At 33.0% G+C, this 20,120-nt stretch overlaps 2 protein-coding genes across 2 annotated transcripts; one reads left to right on the top strand and one right to left on the bottom strand.

The window, feature by feature from the left end:
* The first annotated feature begins 2,006 nt into the window (after positions 1-2,006).
* On the top strand, positions 2,007-8,346 carry LOC135842462 (1,5-anhydro-D-fructose reductase-like). The gene is made up of 7 exons (XM_065359935.1): positions 2,007-2,408; positions 3,373-3,540; positions 3,716-3,913; positions 7,048-7,280; positions 7,371-7,530; positions 7,626-7,726; positions 8,006-8,346. Exons 1-7 carry the CDS (start codon positions 2,331-2,333, stop codon positions 8,052-8,054), a joined length of 987 nt encoding a protein of 328 aa, XP_065216007.1. The 5' UTR covers positions 2,007-2,330; the 3' UTR covers positions 8,055-8,346.
* Positions 8,347-17,650: 9,304 nt separating this feature from the next.
* On the bottom strand, positions 17,651-19,889 carry LOC135844506 (uncharacterized). Its single transcript, XM_065362724.1, has 4 exons — positions 19,103-19,889; positions 18,910-19,009; positions 18,699-18,803; positions 17,651-18,026 (listed from the first exon to the last, which is right to left on the bottom strand). The coding sequence occupies exons 1-4, from the start codon at positions 19,816-19,818 to the stop codon at positions 17,811-17,813; spliced, it is 1,137 nt and encodes a 378-aa protein (XP_065218796.1). The 5' UTR covers positions 19,819-19,889; the 3' UTR covers positions 17,651-17,810.
* Between the last annotated feature and the right edge of the window lie 231 nt (positions 19,890-20,120).

Genomic DNA, 20,120 nt, shown 5'->3' with positions numbered 1-20,120 from the left:
ATTATCCACTCTGAGTTGCAAAATATTTCTCCAGTTTCAAGAGATAATATCTTTCGATGGTTTGGCATAATTAATGCGAAATATTTGAGGTGAAAAAATTTTCAAAACACGAATTCACCCAAAAGTAAACGATTTGTAAATTTTCAACGAGTCAGCTGGACCCTTAGAGTGGTCTTGGACTCTAATGAAAATGACCTAGATTGACGCAAAATCTCAAATACTATCTTTTGGAATAGAAAATTTTTTTCCAAAACAGATTGAGTGGGGGCTAGAGCAAAAAACTATAATTTTTTTTGGAAAAATGACCTTTTTTGAGGACTCATATCTTCCTCCCTCCAGGGGCACCTTCGAAGCTAAAAATTTTTCTGAGTGACCTTCAACTCAAAATTAAAATCTCTACTGAATTTGGTCAAAATCCTTCGACATTTTCCTCCCTATCCACCTCATATATTTTGCAATTTTCGGGATACTTTGTACATATATTGTACAGGGTGTCTGGTGAGTGGATATCAAAATTTCAGATTTGGGTATAACTGGGTATGACTTGAAAAAAACAACGTTATATTATGGACAAGTTGCTTATCTTTAAAATTTAAAAGGACAACCGAGCTTTGAAAAAAATTGCGAAAAACGTATTTTTAACTTTGGGAATGGGCAGTACTTTGAAAAATAAACAAATTTTGCCATTATGAATTTTCGTCTTACTTTAAAATTGAAGGGGCTAGAAATATTTTAAAGGAAAAAATTGAAAAAAACGTGTTGTTGACCTTGGGAATGGGTCGTAGGTACTTTGTAAAACAAACAAATTCTTTTATTACGAATTTTTGCCTAACTTTAAAATTGAAGGGGTGAGAAATATTTTAAAAGAAACGAATATTTTTGGCCCCCTCAATTTCAAAGTTGAAAAAAAATTCATGATGACAAAATTTGTTTAATTTCCAAAATACTACTCATTCCCAAAGTCAAAAACACATTTTTCTCAATTTTTTCTTTTGAAATACATATTTCTAGCCCCTTCAATTTTAAAGTTGGACAAACATTCATAATGGCAAAATTTGTTTATTTTCCAAAGTACTACCCAACCTCAAGGTCAAAAATACGTTTTTCGCAATTTTTTTCAAAGCTCGGTTGCCCCTTACATTTCAAATCTAGGCAACTTGTCTGTAAATAACGTTTTTTTTTTTCAAATCATACTCGATTATATCCAAATCTGAAGTTTTGACATCCACTTACCAGACACCCTGTATGTATAAGCCTGAAATTTTAATCCAAATGGACATCCTGTATGCTGTGTGAAAAATTGTATATCTTACTGCAGCTGTGCAGACAATTCACAGCGATTCGAGTAATTCGCCTGTACCTCACGATCTCCCTACCATTCCAGGAAAACAATGTTGTCTTCGAGGTCAATTTGAATTTGCGTGTTGAAATTTACTTATTGGTGCGGTTTCTTACATAATAATATTCACTTTATAGCGACGAAGGAACGTACATATCACAGTATTTATAGAAAACCACCAGCTGATGGAGTAGTGAGGTTTTATTATAGAGTGTAGCTCAACATGCGAGTATTTTTAGCTTCATCGACAACGAGTGTTTATTTTTTTCATTAAACGTGATACAATTTTAAGCTTATATATACTTTACCTGCTGCTACAATATCATTCTTAGTACACAAATCGGATATTTTTACGTGGGTATATTTTTTGAATTCATTAAAAATTCACCTGATATTGGGTAAATACACCTTGACCCGAGTATCAAATTTCATATAGGCGAAAAGAAAGGCCTACCAATTAAAAAAGGTCAGTTATAGCTGTGTCAATTACCGAAAAAAAAATTCTGCTGTCATGACGACGCACATGTTGTCTATACAAAAATCATAGCCTATATAATTCTATATTGAAAAAGCTGTGTGATTTTATATGATACTAGCTGCTAGGGCATTGTTGCATGACAGCTCGAATTATTCCCCGTCAATGTCGAATGAAATATGTTATAAGCTGAAGAAGTGAAGGATACCCATTACCAACACATACGTAAAATAGTCTACTGGGTTTATGGCTGTATCGTCATTTACTGAGCAATCGGTGACGCGATAGGTGATACATCCGCGATTTGGGTATATCCCCAGACACCAACTACCGGTCGTGTTGAACGTTGCTCATTATCTTGTAGTTATAAACCTGTTCGCGTTCTACGAGTGAGCACGTTAATATTCGACCAAGTTATCAATTCTTCGGACGTTAATTTTTTGTTCGATATTTTTAGTTAATATTTCCAAGTTTTTTTTTCTGTGTTGAGAAGTGTACTAAAGTGAAAATTTAAAAATGAGTTATAAAGATCAGTTGTGTTTTGATCTAAATGATGGAACTAAAATGCCAGCTGTCGGATATGGAACTTGGCAGGTGAGTTGAAATAGTATATTACACAACGAGGGCCGAAAAATCACTTTTTCTCCGAGTTTAATGAAGTAATTTTTCCTGAACGAGGGTGGAAAGTACTTATTTTTACATCCGAGCGATTCTCGCGAGGTTGGAAAAGTAGTACTTTTCAACCCTAGATAGGAAAATTATATTTTTATTTACCTACTTAAACGTACCTACCTACTCGTAAATTTATTCAAAATCGAAGATTTTATTTCAAATAACGTGAAGATAATTTTACTCTGGCAAATACCTATATCTGCTCGTATCGACGTCATTGTTGCTAACATTCTTCACATTCTTACGTGTAATTCGAAATATGACAACGATGATGATACAAAATACGTGTAAATTACACGCATTCGTTGTTGTCTTTCCTCGTTACATTATGTAGGGAGCCCTGGTGTTTGGTACATAGTTTAATTTACCAACTCAATGGATAAATTTCGTTACAAGGTTATACACGTTGATTATTAACAAGCTCGAAGAATGACATGTGTAGATCTTCGCTGTTAGCTAGGTTAGGTATTCGGTCTCCTGTACCTTTCTTACCTTTCTACTTAATGCTTTTCGCGTTTCGTGGAATTAATCCAGGTGCCTGGATCCGACTCATCTGGGGAATTTAACGATGTGATTCGGTTTCTTGGAGAAGCTAATTTTCTTGCGAATGCGTCTTGTAAAATTACCTACCTAGTTACATTTATTATGAATTAAATATGTAGGGTATTCGTTGGCTGCAATGATACCGGCGAGGATGAGAATTAAATTAGAAATTCGTATACCATAATTTTATACTCGATGTAGAATCTTAGGCAGATGTAGATACCTATCATTTTACATGATACCTCGACCTATCTATCTACATACATATACATATAAGAGTAATCTACGTACGCAGATCTGTGATTTACGTACCTATCTAAATATTCATCTTAACCTATTTCAGTCTGAAGAAGCTGACTTGATAAAAGCTCTAAATACAGCTTTGGAAGTCGGATATCGACATATCGATACGGCTATCGTGTACTTCAATGAGCACGTCATCGGTAAAGTTCTACAAGAATGGTTTTCATCTGGTAAATTGAAAAGAGAAGATATTTACATCACTACTAAGGTACCTATCTACTTTTTTTTAAAATTTTTTAATTTTATTTCTTTTAATATTTATGGTGTCAAGGCGTAGGTAAATACTAGGTATAGATATAAATTTATGTTGACGTCGAATTCCGTGTAAAAATGTTACAAGTACTTAAAATTATCTAACACATTGTGTTGTACTTGTTTTTCAGCTACCATTCAACGCTTACAGAGCTCGCTCGGTTGAAAAATACATAAAAAAGTCGTTAGAAAATTTAAAGCTTGATTATCTCGACATGTATCTGATCCATGGACCATTTGGATTCGTAGAAGGCGAAGAATTCTTTCCCAAAAACGAAGACGGCAAATTCAAACTCGATTACGATATCGATCATGTATCTTTGTGGAAGGTGAGAATTGCGATTGAGAATTTAATAGCTGCATTATCCATGGTTTGTGCAGTTTTGATCAAATTTTGTTGTCTGGATTCGAGACATGAGTATTGTTTAGAGGACTGAGATGATTCATTAGGGAAATCAGTCGGTTGTTGACTGTGTTTAGATGACCTTAGAGCAGGTTTTATTTTCGAGATGAAAAATGATCAAATCAGTGGCTTATTAAAAAATTCGTGATGAAAAATGAGAATGTCTGGATGGAAAAATTTATTTGTTTGCATTGAAAAAATCATTCGAAATGAGCAAATTGAAATTATAAATTCACAAAATTAGATGGGCTGCAATCCCCGTTGGTTGTATTTTCATCATTTAAACATTAAATACCTAGTTTTTTTTTGTTCTTTTTTTTCAAATGTAAAAAGCTCAATTCTCCAAACAAATTATCATATTTTTAAATTGAAGAAATTACACATATTCGTCTGAATTTTCTTCGTAAATCTTGCCATGCTGGTTTATTACAAAATACAAAATGTTTTCTGGCGATTTTCAAGGCGAATAAAAATAAAGATGCTGAATTTTTCACCTAAATAAAGTTGTTATAGAGCATGAAAAATTGTCGAATTTGGACATTATATTTGAGAGGCATTAAAAGAGTTTCTTATTCTCTGCTCTATTTTTTGTGGAAAAGTGGGAGAGGGGATTCCAGGACCTTGATTTTGGTTATCTTTAATAATTATTTGAAAATGAACATTTCAAAAAAAATACTAGGCCAAAATTGTGATTTCGTCACAGTTCATTTTTGGCTCTTCCAGAACAATTTTAAATTTTTGGAGAAAATCGGTCTTACAAGGGAAGCCCCCCGGCCCCCACATGAGAATCTTCGATTTGAATGAAACTTAGACTGTTGGAAAGAGGACCTCAAAAAACACCCATCTCCCAATTTTCAGCTGCTCAAGTTGATTTTTCGATTTTTGGCGAATTTTTGAAGTTTTGTGAACACAGGAAAAGCTGTTCAAATCACAAAATGGGAAAAAACTACAAATATCCATTTCTCCGGCGTATCAACTTCCGGAGCTCAAATTTGGGCCAAAGGTAGTCTTTTAGGTACCTGATCGACTCATACCACCATTGGCCGGATCCGGCCTTCCAGTCAGAAAACAGAATTTTTTACTTTTTTTTTTTCGGTGAATTCGAAAAATGGCCGTTTCTCCCCACCACATGAACTTGAGTAGCTAAAATTTTGGCCGAAGGGCTTATACTTGATACCTAATCGATTAATACTACCGTTGGCCGGATCTGGAATTTACATCAGAAAGTATATTTTTTGTCCATCTGGTTTTTTATGCCATGCAGTCATTCGAAAGATTGAAAACCCTGTTAAAGCAGCTCATCTAATGCACTTCCAGGGCTCAAGTTTTGGTCAAACGATCTGTGCTAGATACCAAATCGACCCATGCTACCATTTGCCGGATCCGGCCTTCCAGTCAGAAAACAGAATTTTTTACTTTTTTTCTCATATTTTCGGTGAATTCGAAAAATGACCGTTTCTCCCCACCATATGAACTTGAGTAGCTAAAATTTTGGCCGAAGGGTTTATGCTTGATACCTAATCGATTAATACTACCGTCGGGTCGCCAAAAATCGAAAAATCAACTTGAGCAGCTGAAAATTGGGGGATGGGTGTTTTTTGAGGTCCTCTTTCCAACAGTCCAAGTTTCATTCAAATCGGAGATTCTCATGTGGGGGGCTTCCCCTGTTAGAATGGTCTGTAACTTGTATTTTTTGAAATAGGTAAGAGGGATTGGAAGTGGTAGTTTGGTAGGTACTATTGAATTAAAGTGAATTAAGTATAATTATCTACAATAAAACTCTGCACAGAAATTTGAAAGAATCGTTTTTTTAATGTGTCATTTTTAAAATAATTGTTATGTATTTGCAAAAGTCTATAAATTTTGAAATTTCAATTATGATTTGAAAAATCGATGTTGCAAAATGTTAAAAGTCGTCCATTTTTAACTTCAAAATTTTTTTTTAAGAACTCAGGTTCATATTCTGTTGCACCAAATAGTAATAATTTGCAAAAATTATTGAATTTGATTTCTTTTTTCAATTTTCAAGTCCAAATTTTGATTATTCCATCACATTTTCCCTCAGTTTGCATACTCTTGTCACTCAATTTTTACAAATTTCATAAATAGCTGCATCCCAAAATTCCCCTGATTTGTTTAGAATTTTATGACGAGAAAAAAAAAATAATTGACCCACTTTTTTGAAAAAATGAACAGAAGAAGGTGAGTGAAAAATGATTTTAAGGTCGAATTGCCAAAATTTGAAACAGTTTTATTCAATTAAAAATGAAGACTGTATAAATGAATGAAATATTTCACAATCCATCTCTCTTCATATTGATGGCCACTTGAAATCAAATTTTCAAGTACCCTATGAGGACTCCTTGAATATAAACTTAGCTCGATTTACATTCAAGTATTGAATGGTTCAAGGTTACTATACGATCTTATAGCTTTTTCCAACGATTTGCTCATCATCAGATTAAAACTCTCTTTGCGAACTCTTCTTGGGCATTTGTCCAATTTCTCAAACAATAATTGCATAAAATAGGTATGGGAAGTGTTGATAAAACTGCATACTTACATTTCCCATCTACTCTACCTCTCCAAGTGAATTTTTTTCCTGCTAAAAAGTGTATAAAGATAACAAATAATGAGGCTGCAGATTGGTTCTTCACTTCTAGAATTTTTTTACGTGATTTATAAATCGTTAAAATTTGTATGCTCAGGCCAGAAATATATTCGTTGAAGGATAAGCTAAAACATTGTTCTTAATAAACCGAAATATTTCGAACCATTTTTGATTTGAGAATAATTTTGTCTCCTCGCCTCAAAAATACAAAACGGTGTACCTGAGTGCAGTGTTTCTTGTCTCAATTTTTTTTTTTAAATGCAATATTTGTACCTACTTCCAAGATTTGGATCCCCCTTTGGGCCCATTTCGTGTTTTTGAGGTCAAATGGTCATCAAAGTCTAGTCTCATTTCCATCCACTTATATTGTATGATCGTTATAAATTAATATAAATGTAGATACCTACATTATAAGTGACATTTTTTTCAATTTTTTTTATGGATTTTAGGCGATGGAAGAGCAAGTAGACGCTGGACGAACAAAATCCATCGGTATATCGAACTTCAACATAAACCAAATCCAGCGACTTTTAGATAACTCTAGAATACCGCCAGCTAATTTACAAGTCGAATTACACATCAATATGCAACAAAAACCACTGGTCGAGTTTTGTAAAAAAAATAATATCGTTGTAACATCGTATTCTTCTCTCGGATCTCCTGGAACTATGGTCAAATTTGGGTAAGCATTCGTGTATTGCTAATCAGCAATCATTGATCAAATGTTCGCTATAGTGTAGCTGTACCTAATTTACCTCATTTTCGTTTACAGAAAAACAGTGCCAACTTTAATGGAAAATCCTAGTGTAGTTAAAATAGCTGAAAAATATGGAAAATCTCCAGCTCAAATTGCCTTACAATTTATTGTCCAACAAGGTATCGTTATTATACCAAAAAGCGTAAATGAAAAAAGAGTTGCGGAAAATTTCAAGGTAGGCATTTTTTAAACTACGAAAAGAAAACCTCATTGAGAAATTGATCCGAATAATCTTTAAAATGATGGATTTTTTCTATTTTTCATTTTTAGATTTTAGATTTTAAAATTGACGATGAAGATATGGAAACTTTGAAGGGATTAGATCAAGGAGAAGCAGGTCGAGTTTTAGCATTCCATGAACATTTTCCAGGGTAAGAAAAATTTTTATATTCAAACATTTAAATGGAGTTAGGTAGTAGTTTAATTGTACATGGTATTTTCAATTTTTTATTCCATTTTGGGGCTCTGAAAATTGTTTTTCAAGATTATTTTTGCGATGAGCCCTTAGTTGGTCAATTTAAATTTTTTCAAGTACATATAAAGCGATTGAGAATTTGTATTTTTTTTTTATTTAACATGAATAATAATTTTTAGATTTAATTTTGAAAAATATTTCATCATGAATAAAATTTATTTTTATTATTTTTCAGAGTCGAAAAACATCCAGAATATCCATTTCCCTTTTTAGAAAAAGAATAATTTTTCTTCGAAAAATGGAACAATTATTATTACGATTACCTACTCGCACATTCCAACATCATCACCTGCTTATCGTCAGAATCAATAAACCTAGCTTTTGTGATTGTGATTACATCTTAAAGCTGAAAAAAGTTGGATAGAGGAAGCTTTTAATCTCTTGTGATAGATTTCACGTGCTACAGTTTTATATGATCATACATGCCTATTTTTTTCTTTATTAGATGCATTAAGTATTACATTGTTTTATTTTGTTACGTTGGTAAAATAATACATTATAAATTTATTCTTGATACTTTCAGGTTTTATTCTTTTTTTAAAAATAGGTAATTATACATCGAGCTTATTTTCAATAATCTTGCATTACCTTTATCGATTTTTTGTTTTTTTGGTTCTTGTTGCAATTATTTCGATCTTCAGATTATCTACGGCTGTAGTACACGGTACGATAGATATACAGCAAGGAATATATAGCTTTGGACGTACTTAAAACTAGACCAATGTTGACTGGTATCATTCCATAGGCGTTGACTGTCATAGGAACCTGACTTTGTGTCAAAATAATTATAATGATTTTTCTCAATTTCATCGATTTCGTGTGCCACGGGGTATTGTAAATAGCATTCCTGATTTCTTCATCCTATAAATAAATTTAAAAAATCCTAAAATATTTTAATAGGCTCACAAAATTACATATTGTAAAATTCTCCTACCGTATTTTGAAAATATTCTCCGAGGAAACTAACCAACCAAAGTTGAGGAAACATGAAAATAAACAGACACAAATTTCTAACTTTTACGTGATATGGAATTCCAACCTGAAAATTAGAAAGAAAATTATTGTACGAGTACCAAGTAAGTAGAACTGATAAGTTTAATTTCGCAGATTTGGGTTTTGTACTTTTAGATATGAGGGGCTTCGTGGAAAAGGGACCTTTGTCATTTTTTTTTTTTTTTTTTCATTTTTATAATTCTGAATACATTAAAATTTTTTTTATCAATTCCACCATATTATTCAGTGATACTGAAGTGTTTTTCCATGCAAAAAAAAAAAGAATCGGAAAATGTTTGCTCATAGAAAATTTTTTAAAGTCTATTTTGAACTTGGGAAAATCAGTGAAAAAATTGACCAAAGGCTCTTTTTCCATGAAGCCCATGTAGCCTACTAAAAATTCTATAGATTAATTTATGATAAGAATAACGTACTTCTATAAAATTGGCTATAGCCAATACTGAACACGACGCTACACTGAGTAATATAACACCAGACCAATGACCAATAAACGAAACAAATTGGACTGAAATCCTGAAAATTGTACAAATGATACCTATAAATAAGTGTATGTTAGATCTGACTGAATCTACATATAATACAGATGTGATAAATCAAATTGGATCCAGACAATTTCTGGAGTTTATCGAGTCAGATCGGCTGAAATGTGACCAATTTCGAAGCCTGATCAGATCCTTGATAAGTTGATTATGATTATACTACATCATATCCGAATACTCCCAGCATGCTTTGGATACAAATTTTTATCGGATTTTCGGATTAGATCTGATCAAAACGGATCAGATATTGGTCTCAAAAGTCACAAAATCATACTGTCTTTTCACTTAGAAATAGTTGGATTTAAATGATTTAATGAGTTCTGATCGAATCAAATCGAATCTAGCGAATTCCTAAATCTGATCTGATCAAACCAGTTTCAGAAGATCTCAAGATCAGGGCTGTCTAGAGGAGGCAAAGGGAGCAGTTTGTCCCGAGCCGGCATTTTTGGAGGACCAGACAAAAGAAAGACCTATGATGAAAGAAAATCCTGTTGTTTTTTTTTTTTTACTTTCTCAGATCATACATTTTTGAAAGCTTTTTTGCTCTGGTTTCTCTCGGACCTAATTTTTTTTCCTTTTTCAAAATTGAAAATTTCTAAAAAAGATGTGATTTACTTTTGATGTTGTAAAGTGAAAAAACAAACTCCTCACACGTAAAATGTATCGTTTTTATGCCTCTCGAAATACAAATTTTCAAGAGCTTTCGCCCTCACTTGGATCTGTTTTATTTCTTTCAAAATTAACATCTGAAAAAAATTTAATTTAAAAATTTTTAAATCCAAAAATAAACTCCTTGCATGAATAAACGTTTTTTGTTCTCTCAAAATGCAAATTTTCAAAAGTTTTCACCCTCACTTCACTCGGGCTGTCCTCTTTTTTTTCAGCATCAACTTTCTAAAAAAAAAAAGCAGATCTATAGGTAAGTCAGAAAATTATGGGATAACTTAATTGTGTATCTTTTTCACTGTTTTAGCAAACAAACTTTAGAAATTTAATTTTTTTTTGTTGCAAATTCAAGAGTTGGTTGCTACAGTTGTAAATAAGATGCACAACTCATCCAAAATTGTGAATCCCCCCCCCCTGTTTTCTTGACTTTTTCGCCATGTGTAAAGGTTCAATGAAATACAGAAAAAACTTTATTTTTAAATCATAAGTTTTCTTTTGTCTTCGCTTCACTTGGGCCACTTGTTTTGTTTTTTTTTTTTTCAAATTTTCTGAAAAGTAATTAATCAAAAACAGCGAGATAGTTTTACAAAATATTGGGTTAGAAAGGAAATAAAAATTTTGCTGGTCATTGCATCAATTTATTTTAAGTTTGAAAAAAGTAGTTCAAAAATCACAAAAATGTTTTGACTTTGGATCTCAAAATGAACTGTACGAATATTATGAATTTTGTTAGAGAGTGCATGAAATTTTTCTCACGATCGTCTCGTTCTTTGAATTAAATGATGCAATAGGCTGAGAGGGGCCGAGTGGGGTGAAGGAGGGTGAATCTTGAAATCTTATGTACCTTCATGGAGAAAACTATCAAAAAAAAAATTCTGCTATTAGAATATTTTAAAAATTTAGACACCCTGCTTCTCCTCCCAAAAAACCTTCATAATTATAGTTTCGTCCTTGGAAACTGGCCCAAATTATAATTTCCTTGGGCCCGCATTGACTCTCGACGGCGGCCCTACTCAGGATGATCGAATCAGATCTTATCTTTTTTTGCTGAGTAGACACGATTTGATCTATTGAATAATAAGTTAGTAAGGAAATGTTGCTCAGAAAAAAATTGCATTCAACATTTGAAGGACTGACTAAATTACAATAATCTTTGGACAATTTACCTTTTCCATTTTTGATATTCTTCGATTACTCGATGCAGGTCTTTAGAATAAATGCTTACGACACCCGTATCTAGGATAATTCCATCATGCAAAATATCCTCTTCATAATTTCGTAGATTCCTAACAGATCTTAGTAAAAAAATGAATTTCGTTTCGATGTACGAGAAGATGCCAAAAATCGCTGCTATTGTTCCATATCCCAGAATGACAGGCTGTACTAAGACGATAACTTCGTACAATACAGCGAGCAAATATCCAATTTTCGAATCATAACGCCATGGGATATGCATCGGGAACGGAAGTGATTCGGGTGTACCTAGTTTTACATCAAAAAATACAGCCATGGTGATTCCAGTCGTTTCGTATGGTAACTCGACGATGACCAGTATCACTAATGCGATTGTTATTAATTCAACGAAACGCTTGTTTGTCATTTTAATGAATTGCGCATCGTGTTCACTTTCCATACGCTCTATGATTTGGAAAAAGAAACGTTTATGAAGTATTACGATTAATGTTTCACCGAGAGCCATAATGAACATTAGGAGGCATGTTACAGATTCAGTTACCATTAATATACTCGATGCACGAATCACTAAGATTATTAGTGAATATGATAGCAAAATGTAAGCAATAATTACGAGAACTGCACCGATACATTGAACATTATTGTATTTGACGAAGCTTCCGCTCGAATATAAGATTATTTTTATAATCTTGATGATGTAAATTAAGGATGGATTTTTATTAATCATCTTTAAAAGCAGCCACTTTTTACCGAAATACCGATCAATTGCGAGTAAATGAGTGTGTTGTGTTTTTATTGCGAAGAATGTTTCCAATAATTGTTGACCTTGTTGTCAATATAGGCTCACTGAACAAACACTCGATCAGAATATAAGTTTGGGTATTTGACGAATATTTATGCAGGTACCTATGTGAAATTTCTGATGTTTGTTTTTGTATCCAATTTATAATTTTGGAATAAGTTAATTCAACGAGTGGAGCGAACTTGTATGCATAATTAAGAAGAGCCTATACTACTGAAGCTTAGGTTTGACTTGTTTTCTTTTGATCATAGAATTTATAAATCATAAATGAATTTAAAATTATTTTTTATTCGATCAAATGAGCACGTAAACATCTATTCTTTTTGTTGAATTAACCATGTTTTTCTATTTTTCATTTATTATAATAGAGCTTGTAGGTAGGTAGGTAGGTAGGTACCTACACTAGGGAAATTTTCTCAATCAGGGATGATTTTTTGTTGAAGATTTAAAAAAAAGAAGTTGAATTCGAGTTGTGAAAAGTTACCTATTTCATTTCATGGGGGGGGGGGACTCCACCGTAATCGGAATAGATTGACGTGGTTTCCATTCGGAAAAGGCGATGAACTGAGTGCATAGGAATATTGCATTATTAGCTTGTGGAAAATTTCCACTTCAGTGTCTATTTATTTTCCATGAATTTTATAGCCTATATATCTTAACAAAGAATCGTATGGTCGTGCTATTCGATTCAAATTACAGCCTGGTGTACATTATACCTACTCATTATAGGTCATTATTATTATTATATTTTTTATCACCAGATATACACTGATTAGTCATTTCGAAAAATCCACTTACATCCATATCTTTTATTACCTACTTTATACAAATAGTTTTCAACCATTCTGCGTCAGTCTCAGTTCAGTCTTTGCGATTATTATTCCGATACGTTGTGCTTCTCATTGCACGTATCTTGACGCTGTGGTCATTTCTTTGGTTCGCTGAAATGAAGTTTTTTGCGTTGATTTTGTGTTGTGTTTTTGTAAGTGAAAGTTTAATCTCACTCCTCGATGCCGACGAACTGAATAATACAAATACAAATGCAACCGAAAAAAGCTCATTCGTACAAGAAGGAAATTTCATCGACATTATAACGATCATTGACACTTATTCTGTTTTGGAAGTTTATCAAAAGGGATCGATGAACCCGGATCAACCAAAACCTATCTCACACGAATACGCCTTCATGTCGACTTCATCTAAACATGGGATTTCTGAACAAGGTGCTGTCAATTTGTTTCTGAGAGCCAAGGTTGGAGACACCTTTAGATATTTTGGCATTTCACAATCAAATAATATGAATACTCAAGTTGTTGTCTATGATTTAAAATTTGACCCTAGCGATGTTATGACTAAGCCAAAGGTCGTACACTTGAACAACTCGTCATGTATTGAAATGGATGGTGGCAGTGATATCACAAATAACGTTGTTCAAGCTCAATGTAATTATTCTTATCTGAGTACTGAGTATACTAGAAATACTGAGAAAATTAGTTATCGAGTATTCTTTGCGTTGTATGAAAGAAATTTCAATAAAATGGAATTGAATGGATACTACGAATTTCAAAAAAATGAACCCGTGGAATTATTATCCGTGAAGAACTCGCCTTAGATTTCGGTGATGCTGCTAGTGCTATTATATTTTGAAAATTTTTCAGATTTTGTGATAATTATTTTTGTATGATGAAAAATCACAATGGACGTTGTAGTAAACACCATGTTTTTTGTCATTCTGGTAAAATTGTTTTTTTCTTTTCAGGTTTCACTCAAGGTGATATTGAACAACTTTGAGGGGAGGGGGTAGAAGACTTCTTCAGAGGGAAGAACTTGTAAAGAAATTCTGTTTTTTGAACAACTCATTTTCGGCTTAAACTTTTGAAAAAAAAAATACATATATCTAGGTGGTACCTGCTTTGGAGGAGGGGGGCGGTTTGAAAAATTTTCAGGAAGCTTTTATCCCCACCCCCCTCAAAATTAATGTGAATAATACCATCAATTCAGAATTTGAAAAATCACCATAACCCGTACAACAATTGTCGACGTCGACATTTACATCCACTACGTTTTTTTCCAACATGATGATGGAAAAGTGACCAATAAGTTATTTAATAGGAATCTTCTGTCCGTAAAGAAGCCAGGTTAATTGAAAATTTTCGAAATTTTCTCATTATTTCTGATACCTCGACATGCGATGTCGACATGTTGATGTAAAATTTGATGCTCGAAATTTACATCCACAACAGCTATGTCGACCAATTTTTCAGGATTAAAATTTCTGTTTCAGTGTTTAAAAGCTCAGTAAACATTTGAAAAGATGATCTTTGTTTGAAGGGAGAAAACTTTTTTAATGGCCTTTATAAAATTATTCACTTTTCCATAGTTTGGAGTTGTCGATGTTATGTCGCTGTGAAAGTCAATCATCCACAAATACATCAACACTATCATCAACCAAATTTTAAAGGTTTCTCAAATTTCAAAAATTAAGTTGATATTGTGGATGTATTTGTTGATGTTTTCATTTTCACATCAACATTAACATCTACATGTCATCAACATGAAAATGTATTAGTTTAGTATAGGTACTCTTAGATAACCTATTGCACCTCTCAGTATAAAGAGTTTAATGTTCAACTATACTGAATATATGGACTTTCTGTCTATACCCAGTTGGGTGAAAATCTGCTCTTACGCGACATAAAAACGCGGGCAGGAGATTTAACACTTTACGCCAATGCTTTTTCTGCCCATTAATCGGCGCGTATTTTATTTACACGTAAAAATCTGCCATTGATCAATATTCTTGAAAAATTTTTTGGCACCAGCTGGGATCAAACTCGAGTCCCCGGATCTGTGAGTGGAACCCTTGCTACCTACGCCACCAGAGCACTTGGTAGAAGTGACTGAAGATTTATATACTAAGCTGAAACACATGCGCAAATTACCACATTTACGCGTGTTTTCCAGCAAATATGCGAATAAATATGCTACAAAATATTTGCGTAGCGTATTTCTGTGGCTGGTTTTTTCAATGTGCAAAAATATACCACATAATTTAGAAGCGTAGCGACTTTATGCGATAAAAATACGCTACGAAATATTCTTGTGGCGTGTTTGTCAGCAGAAATTTTTTCTGCTGTGCAGAAAATGTGACAACTTAAAAAGTCGCTTCAAGTGCGATTTTGAAAAGTGTAAAATCTGCTGCATGGCAGCAGTTTAAAGCCGTGTTGAAGTATAAAACGCCATTAACGCCAATTAAACTGCTCTTTACCGCGTATTTATTGGCAGAAGGGCAGATATTCACCCAACTGGGTACTTCTCAGAGGTGGCCTCCGCATCGATGCTGCTTTCGCTTTCAGCATGAGCAATGGCCACCTAAGTGTGTAAGAGAAAATGATTTTTGGAAAAAAATTTCAATTTTAAAACTAAAATTTAACAATTCTGCGTAGCTGGAGGTCGACGTAAATTTTGATGCCAATGTCAATCCATCCACATCCGTCACATTTAGACTCCACATGTCGATGTAAATTTTGACCCTGTGTTGAGCCAATTGTCGACATAAATGCTGATCAACATTGGTCAACAATTACATCAACAATTGGCTCGACACAGAGTTGAAATTCACATCGACATGTGGCATCCAGAAGTGACGGACGTGGATGGGTCGACAATGTCGACATTCACATCGAAATTAGCATGGTCATTGTTGTATGGGAATCACAATACTTATGAGCGAAGAATAGGTATGATATTTTTTTAAAAAATTACTCAAAAATCGAGAAATCAGAGTGACTGAAATTTTTTATTCCAGTTCAAATTGAAGGTGAATATGTACTTACTTTGAGTGGATCCTTTGTTACATGGTATCGGTATATCTATATATACATTCACATCAAGAATTCTCCAGATCATCAAGTGAGTACGAGGTATGATATCAATGCCTCATGCAATCAATCAGGTGAGTATACTTACTCAAGTATCAAACTTTGAAGTAGATAGTTCAATAATTTTACCAGTAGGTAAGTAAGTATTGCTTTTTGCAAACACATTAATAAAAAAAGACACTTTGATATGCAGCGTTTATTTTAAGGTTATTCTGCATCAAATAATGATACAACCATACATGGAAGTAGATATGGTATGTAGGTACCTATTAATTAATATGGATATTTTAGAACTTATAAATTTTACTTAGGTAATGTTAAATAATATCCATGTATTTTCTCAACTTATTTCATCGTGGAATATGATAATGAAACAAACAATGTATCTACTTACATTTATTCTACTGTAATTGTAGGATCCCACCGATAGTATCCATTCAAGCGCATCTGCTTTGTTTTAGAACTTTTTTTATACAAAGCGAAGTGTACTTGATAATTTATGAGCCCCATTTTTTGAGCATCAGTATTCAAGTAATAATTATTACATTTGCTTTGAACTAAATTTGTGATGTTAGCATCAATAATTTCGACGCATGGTATGTCTTTCAACGATTTGATCTGTGGCGTGCTCAATGAATTAACTGGAGTGAATGTTAAATTGTAAACGAAAACTTGAGAATTCATATTACTGGATAGAGAAGTGCTAAAATATCTGAAGGTGTCTCCAATGTCGGCTTTCAGGTGCAAATCAGCAGTACCTTGACCGGATTTTACATATTTAGCTGATGCCACCATAAACGCGCAGGTATGTGAGATATGTTTTGGTTGACCCGGGTTCATGGATCCTTGTTGATGAATGGCCACTAAAGTATCGCTGTCAATGACCACTAGAATTTCGATGATTTGGCTACTATCTTTTAATGGTGTGGTTCCAACAACAGTTGCATTGTTCAGCTTGGCAGCATTGACGACTGAAGTTACACTTTTGCTCGCAAAAACGCAGCACAACATTAACGCGAAAAACTTCATTTTGACGAACCAGAAAAAACGACCACACTGTCAAAATAGGTACAGGTGACTTGAGTAAAATGAAAAAACACAGCGTAGTAGAATAATAATCACAAAAGGCGAACCTTTTAAGGACGATTGTAAACTAATTAAGATGTACTCAAATTGTGAGTTTATATATAGATTTTTTATCAAAATTCAGTTGATAATCACGTTCGCCATGGATGATTAATTGAGACTCACCCTGGTACAAACTGAGACAGATATGATTTAATGTTTATCTCGACGAATCGTTTCATAAATGACAAAGGGAATACATCGTGATTTCCTCAACTTGCTCATTTCACCAAAAAAGGAAAAAATTAAAATTGAAAAACTAAAGCAAGCTGGCAATTTAATCAGATACCAGAATAATTTCGAAATGATAAGCCTGACGAAGGAGAGTTTCCGTTAAATAGAATAAAATTCCAGGAAAATGAGTACACAATTACCTATGTTCTAATTTGCCATGAACAATCAAAAAGGAAAAAATTCAAATTGAAAAACTAAAAGGTAGCTGGCAATTTAATCAGATAACAGATTAATTTTCGAGATGATAAGCGTGATGATGGAGAATTTCCGTTAAATAGAATAAAATTCCAGGAAAATGAGTAGGTACACAATTGCGTCTGTTCAAATTTGCCATGAGTAATGTCCTCTTGCCACCATATTACAGATTTTTCGGAACATAATATATTTTTCGCATTGTTTGTAAAAAATTATGAATCACACAAAATGGATACAATTACAGTACAGAGAAGTAAATTTTCAACAGAAATGTTAATTTCGCTGCAACGATGTTTTGCTTCACAAAAGGATAAAATAATTTTTTAATGTTCATTCATTTCTATAAGTCTTACGATATAAATTCAATACTGAGTATATATTGCTTAAAATGCTCAAGATCAAACTTTGGTTCACTGAAATCATCCCGTAAGCTTTTATCGTCATTGGCGTTTGAGTCTGCATCATGAAAATTGTGACTATTTTTCTCAATTCTGTCGATCCTGTGTGCCATGAAATATCGTAAATTGCATTTCTAATTTCATCATCCTGTAAGAAAGACGTATTTATTTTGAAGTTTCCAAAGTGGGTATTCATTATAATTATAAATAACTAGGGCGAGGATTGTAAGTAGGTAAAATCAAAAAAAAAAGCTTTACCAAATCTTACCCTGTTTCATACCAAAAGGAAGATCTCCCCCTTTAAATACCGTTCAACTTGGATCAAAATAATTTGAAAGAAGAAAATGAAAAAAAGAAATGAAAAAAACAAACTAAGAATTGAAAAAATTGAAAACTTAAAAGTTGAAAAACGAAAACTGAAACTTTGATTTTTCAGTTTTTCCAGACTTATTTTTTTGATAAGGTATAAGGTATGAGTGTTTTCTTTTCAATTTTTTTTTCAAAAATGTGCAAAAAGTTGATAAATATTTTGGATTTTTAAAACAAATTGCTGAAATTTTGCCGATTTTTCACCCCAAAAAAGCCCTACCGATGAGGGGAAAAAAGCACAAAATAAGCAACATTTTGGCATTTTTGGGCAAAAATGAGTATTTTAAAGCATTTCCACTCAAAAGAAGCAAAAAAAGCACCATCAACTTTCACCATTCGCCTCAAAATAGAATAAATCTCAAAAAAATGTTTCGGATACAATTTTAAATTCTAGGCTCTAAAATCATTCAAAGAATATTTTAAAAATAGGTAAGCTAATGGTAAGTTATACCGTATTTTTCAGATATTCTCCCAGAAGTGAAAACATGAATAAGTGACCGAACAAGTACAACAGCGCTGAGATATTTTTGATTTTCAAAGGAATTGGAACTTCGGACTGAAATCAATCAATGAATACAGCAAATGAACACTTGGCGTGTCTTAGTAAGTTAACAATTTCATTTTCAAGTAAACTTGAGTACCTATGTATCTACTTAACTTACCTCTGTCAAATTAGCTATGCTCAAAACTGAAGTCAAAGTTATACAAAATAATGTCACAGTAGAACAATCAGCTATGTATGAAAGCAATTCTTTCGAAGTGCTGTAAAAATCACGTATAATTAAGTAATCTCCCAGATAGGTAGCCTATATGTACCATATTTGAATAGGTACCTGCGTTTAAAAATTTTCTCACCTTTTCCAATTCTGATACTTATCAATCACGCGAACCAAATTGGAATACGTTAGATGCTCACGTAATGTAATTTCATTCAAAGAAACCAATAAATTTGCTAGTTTTGCATCGATATAGATGTAAAAACTACCTAATGTGAATATCATAGCATATTCCACCAGAAATGGGTATAGGACTACGAAACATTCAAACAAAATAGCAAAACCGTATCTCATTATGGTATCATAACGCCAAGGAATATACATGGGAAAATACAGCGACTCCATTGTACCCAATTTTACATCAGAAATTACAGCCACTGTCAAACCACATGCTAGGTAAGGTATTTCCCAAAGAATTATTAACTCGATTATCAATATGAGTAATTTTATTAAACGTTTATTAGTCGTTTTGATAATTCGCGCATCTTTTTCATTTTCAATTCGCTCTAAGGTGCGAAATAAAACACTTTCATGTGCGATCGTAATCAATGCTATGCCAAGTGGTGACATAAAAATCAATATCATGCATACTGATTCAGTTATCATTGAAAAATTCGATAAGTTTATCGCCGTTATTATGGTTAAAGTGAACACCGAAGCGTAAGCGAGGGTAATTATCGAAATTATGGTTAATTGTAACTTTTTATGTTTAATTTTCGTGCACCCGGTTATAAATAAGAGTGTTTTTACAGTCCAGGGTATATAAAAAACTGGTACAGGTATAAAATCGCGCATTTTACTTATATAAGTCCACTATATAGAAACACTCGGCACAATAAGTTTACATGGGTATTTGACGACTATATGTTGACATGTGAAACTTTTGATGTTTGTTTTTGTTTTCAAATTGATAACAATAAAATAGCTAGGTAACTCAATTTATGGTATGAGTTGATGAAAGCTATGTATGAATAATTAAAAAGGAAATAGGTAATACTGAAATTGAGTTTCTTTTGATTAAAAAATCCATGTGTCATGAATGATTTTAAAATTCAAGGAATAATAGGTACCTGTTAGTAACTACCTACTTCCTGTGT

This window comes from Planococcus citri, chromosome 4 (assembly GCF_950023065.1).
Source record: "Planococcus citri chromosome 4, ihPlaCitr1.1, whole genome shotgun sequence".
Lineage (NCBI taxonomy): Eukaryota > Metazoa > Arthropoda > Insecta > Hemiptera > Pseudococcidae > Planococcus > Planococcus citri.
This window is presented reverse-complemented; position numbering and strand designations above follow the sequence as displayed.

Excerpts from the sequence above, each read along its gene's own strand:
- LOC135842462 (XM_065359935.1), top strand. The coding sequence starts at position 2,331 with ATGAGTTATAAAGATCAGTTGTGTTTTGATCTAAATGATGGAACTAAA. Across the intron at positions 3,541-3,715 it reads ATATTTACATCACTACTAAG|CTACCATTCAACGCTTACAG; the intron begins GTACCTATCTAC and ends CTTGTTTTTCAG. Across the intron at positions 7,531-7,625 it reads GAGTTGCGGAAAATTTCAAG|ATTTTAGATTTTAAAATTGA; the intron begins GTAGGCATTTTT and ends TTTCATTTTTAG.
- LOC135844506 (XM_065362724.1), bottom strand. The coding sequence starts at position 19,818 with ATGCGCGATTTTATACCTGTACCAGTTTTTTATATACCCTGGACTGTA. Across the intron at positions 19,010-19,102 it reads AAGTATCAGAATTGGAAAAG|CACTTCGAAAGAATTGCTTT; the intron begins GTGAGAAAATTT and ends TGATTTTTACAG. Across the intron at positions 18,804-18,909 it reads GCATAGCTAATTTGACAGAG|TCCGAAGTTCCAATTCCTTT; the intron begins GTAAGTTAAGTA and ends GATTGATTTCAG.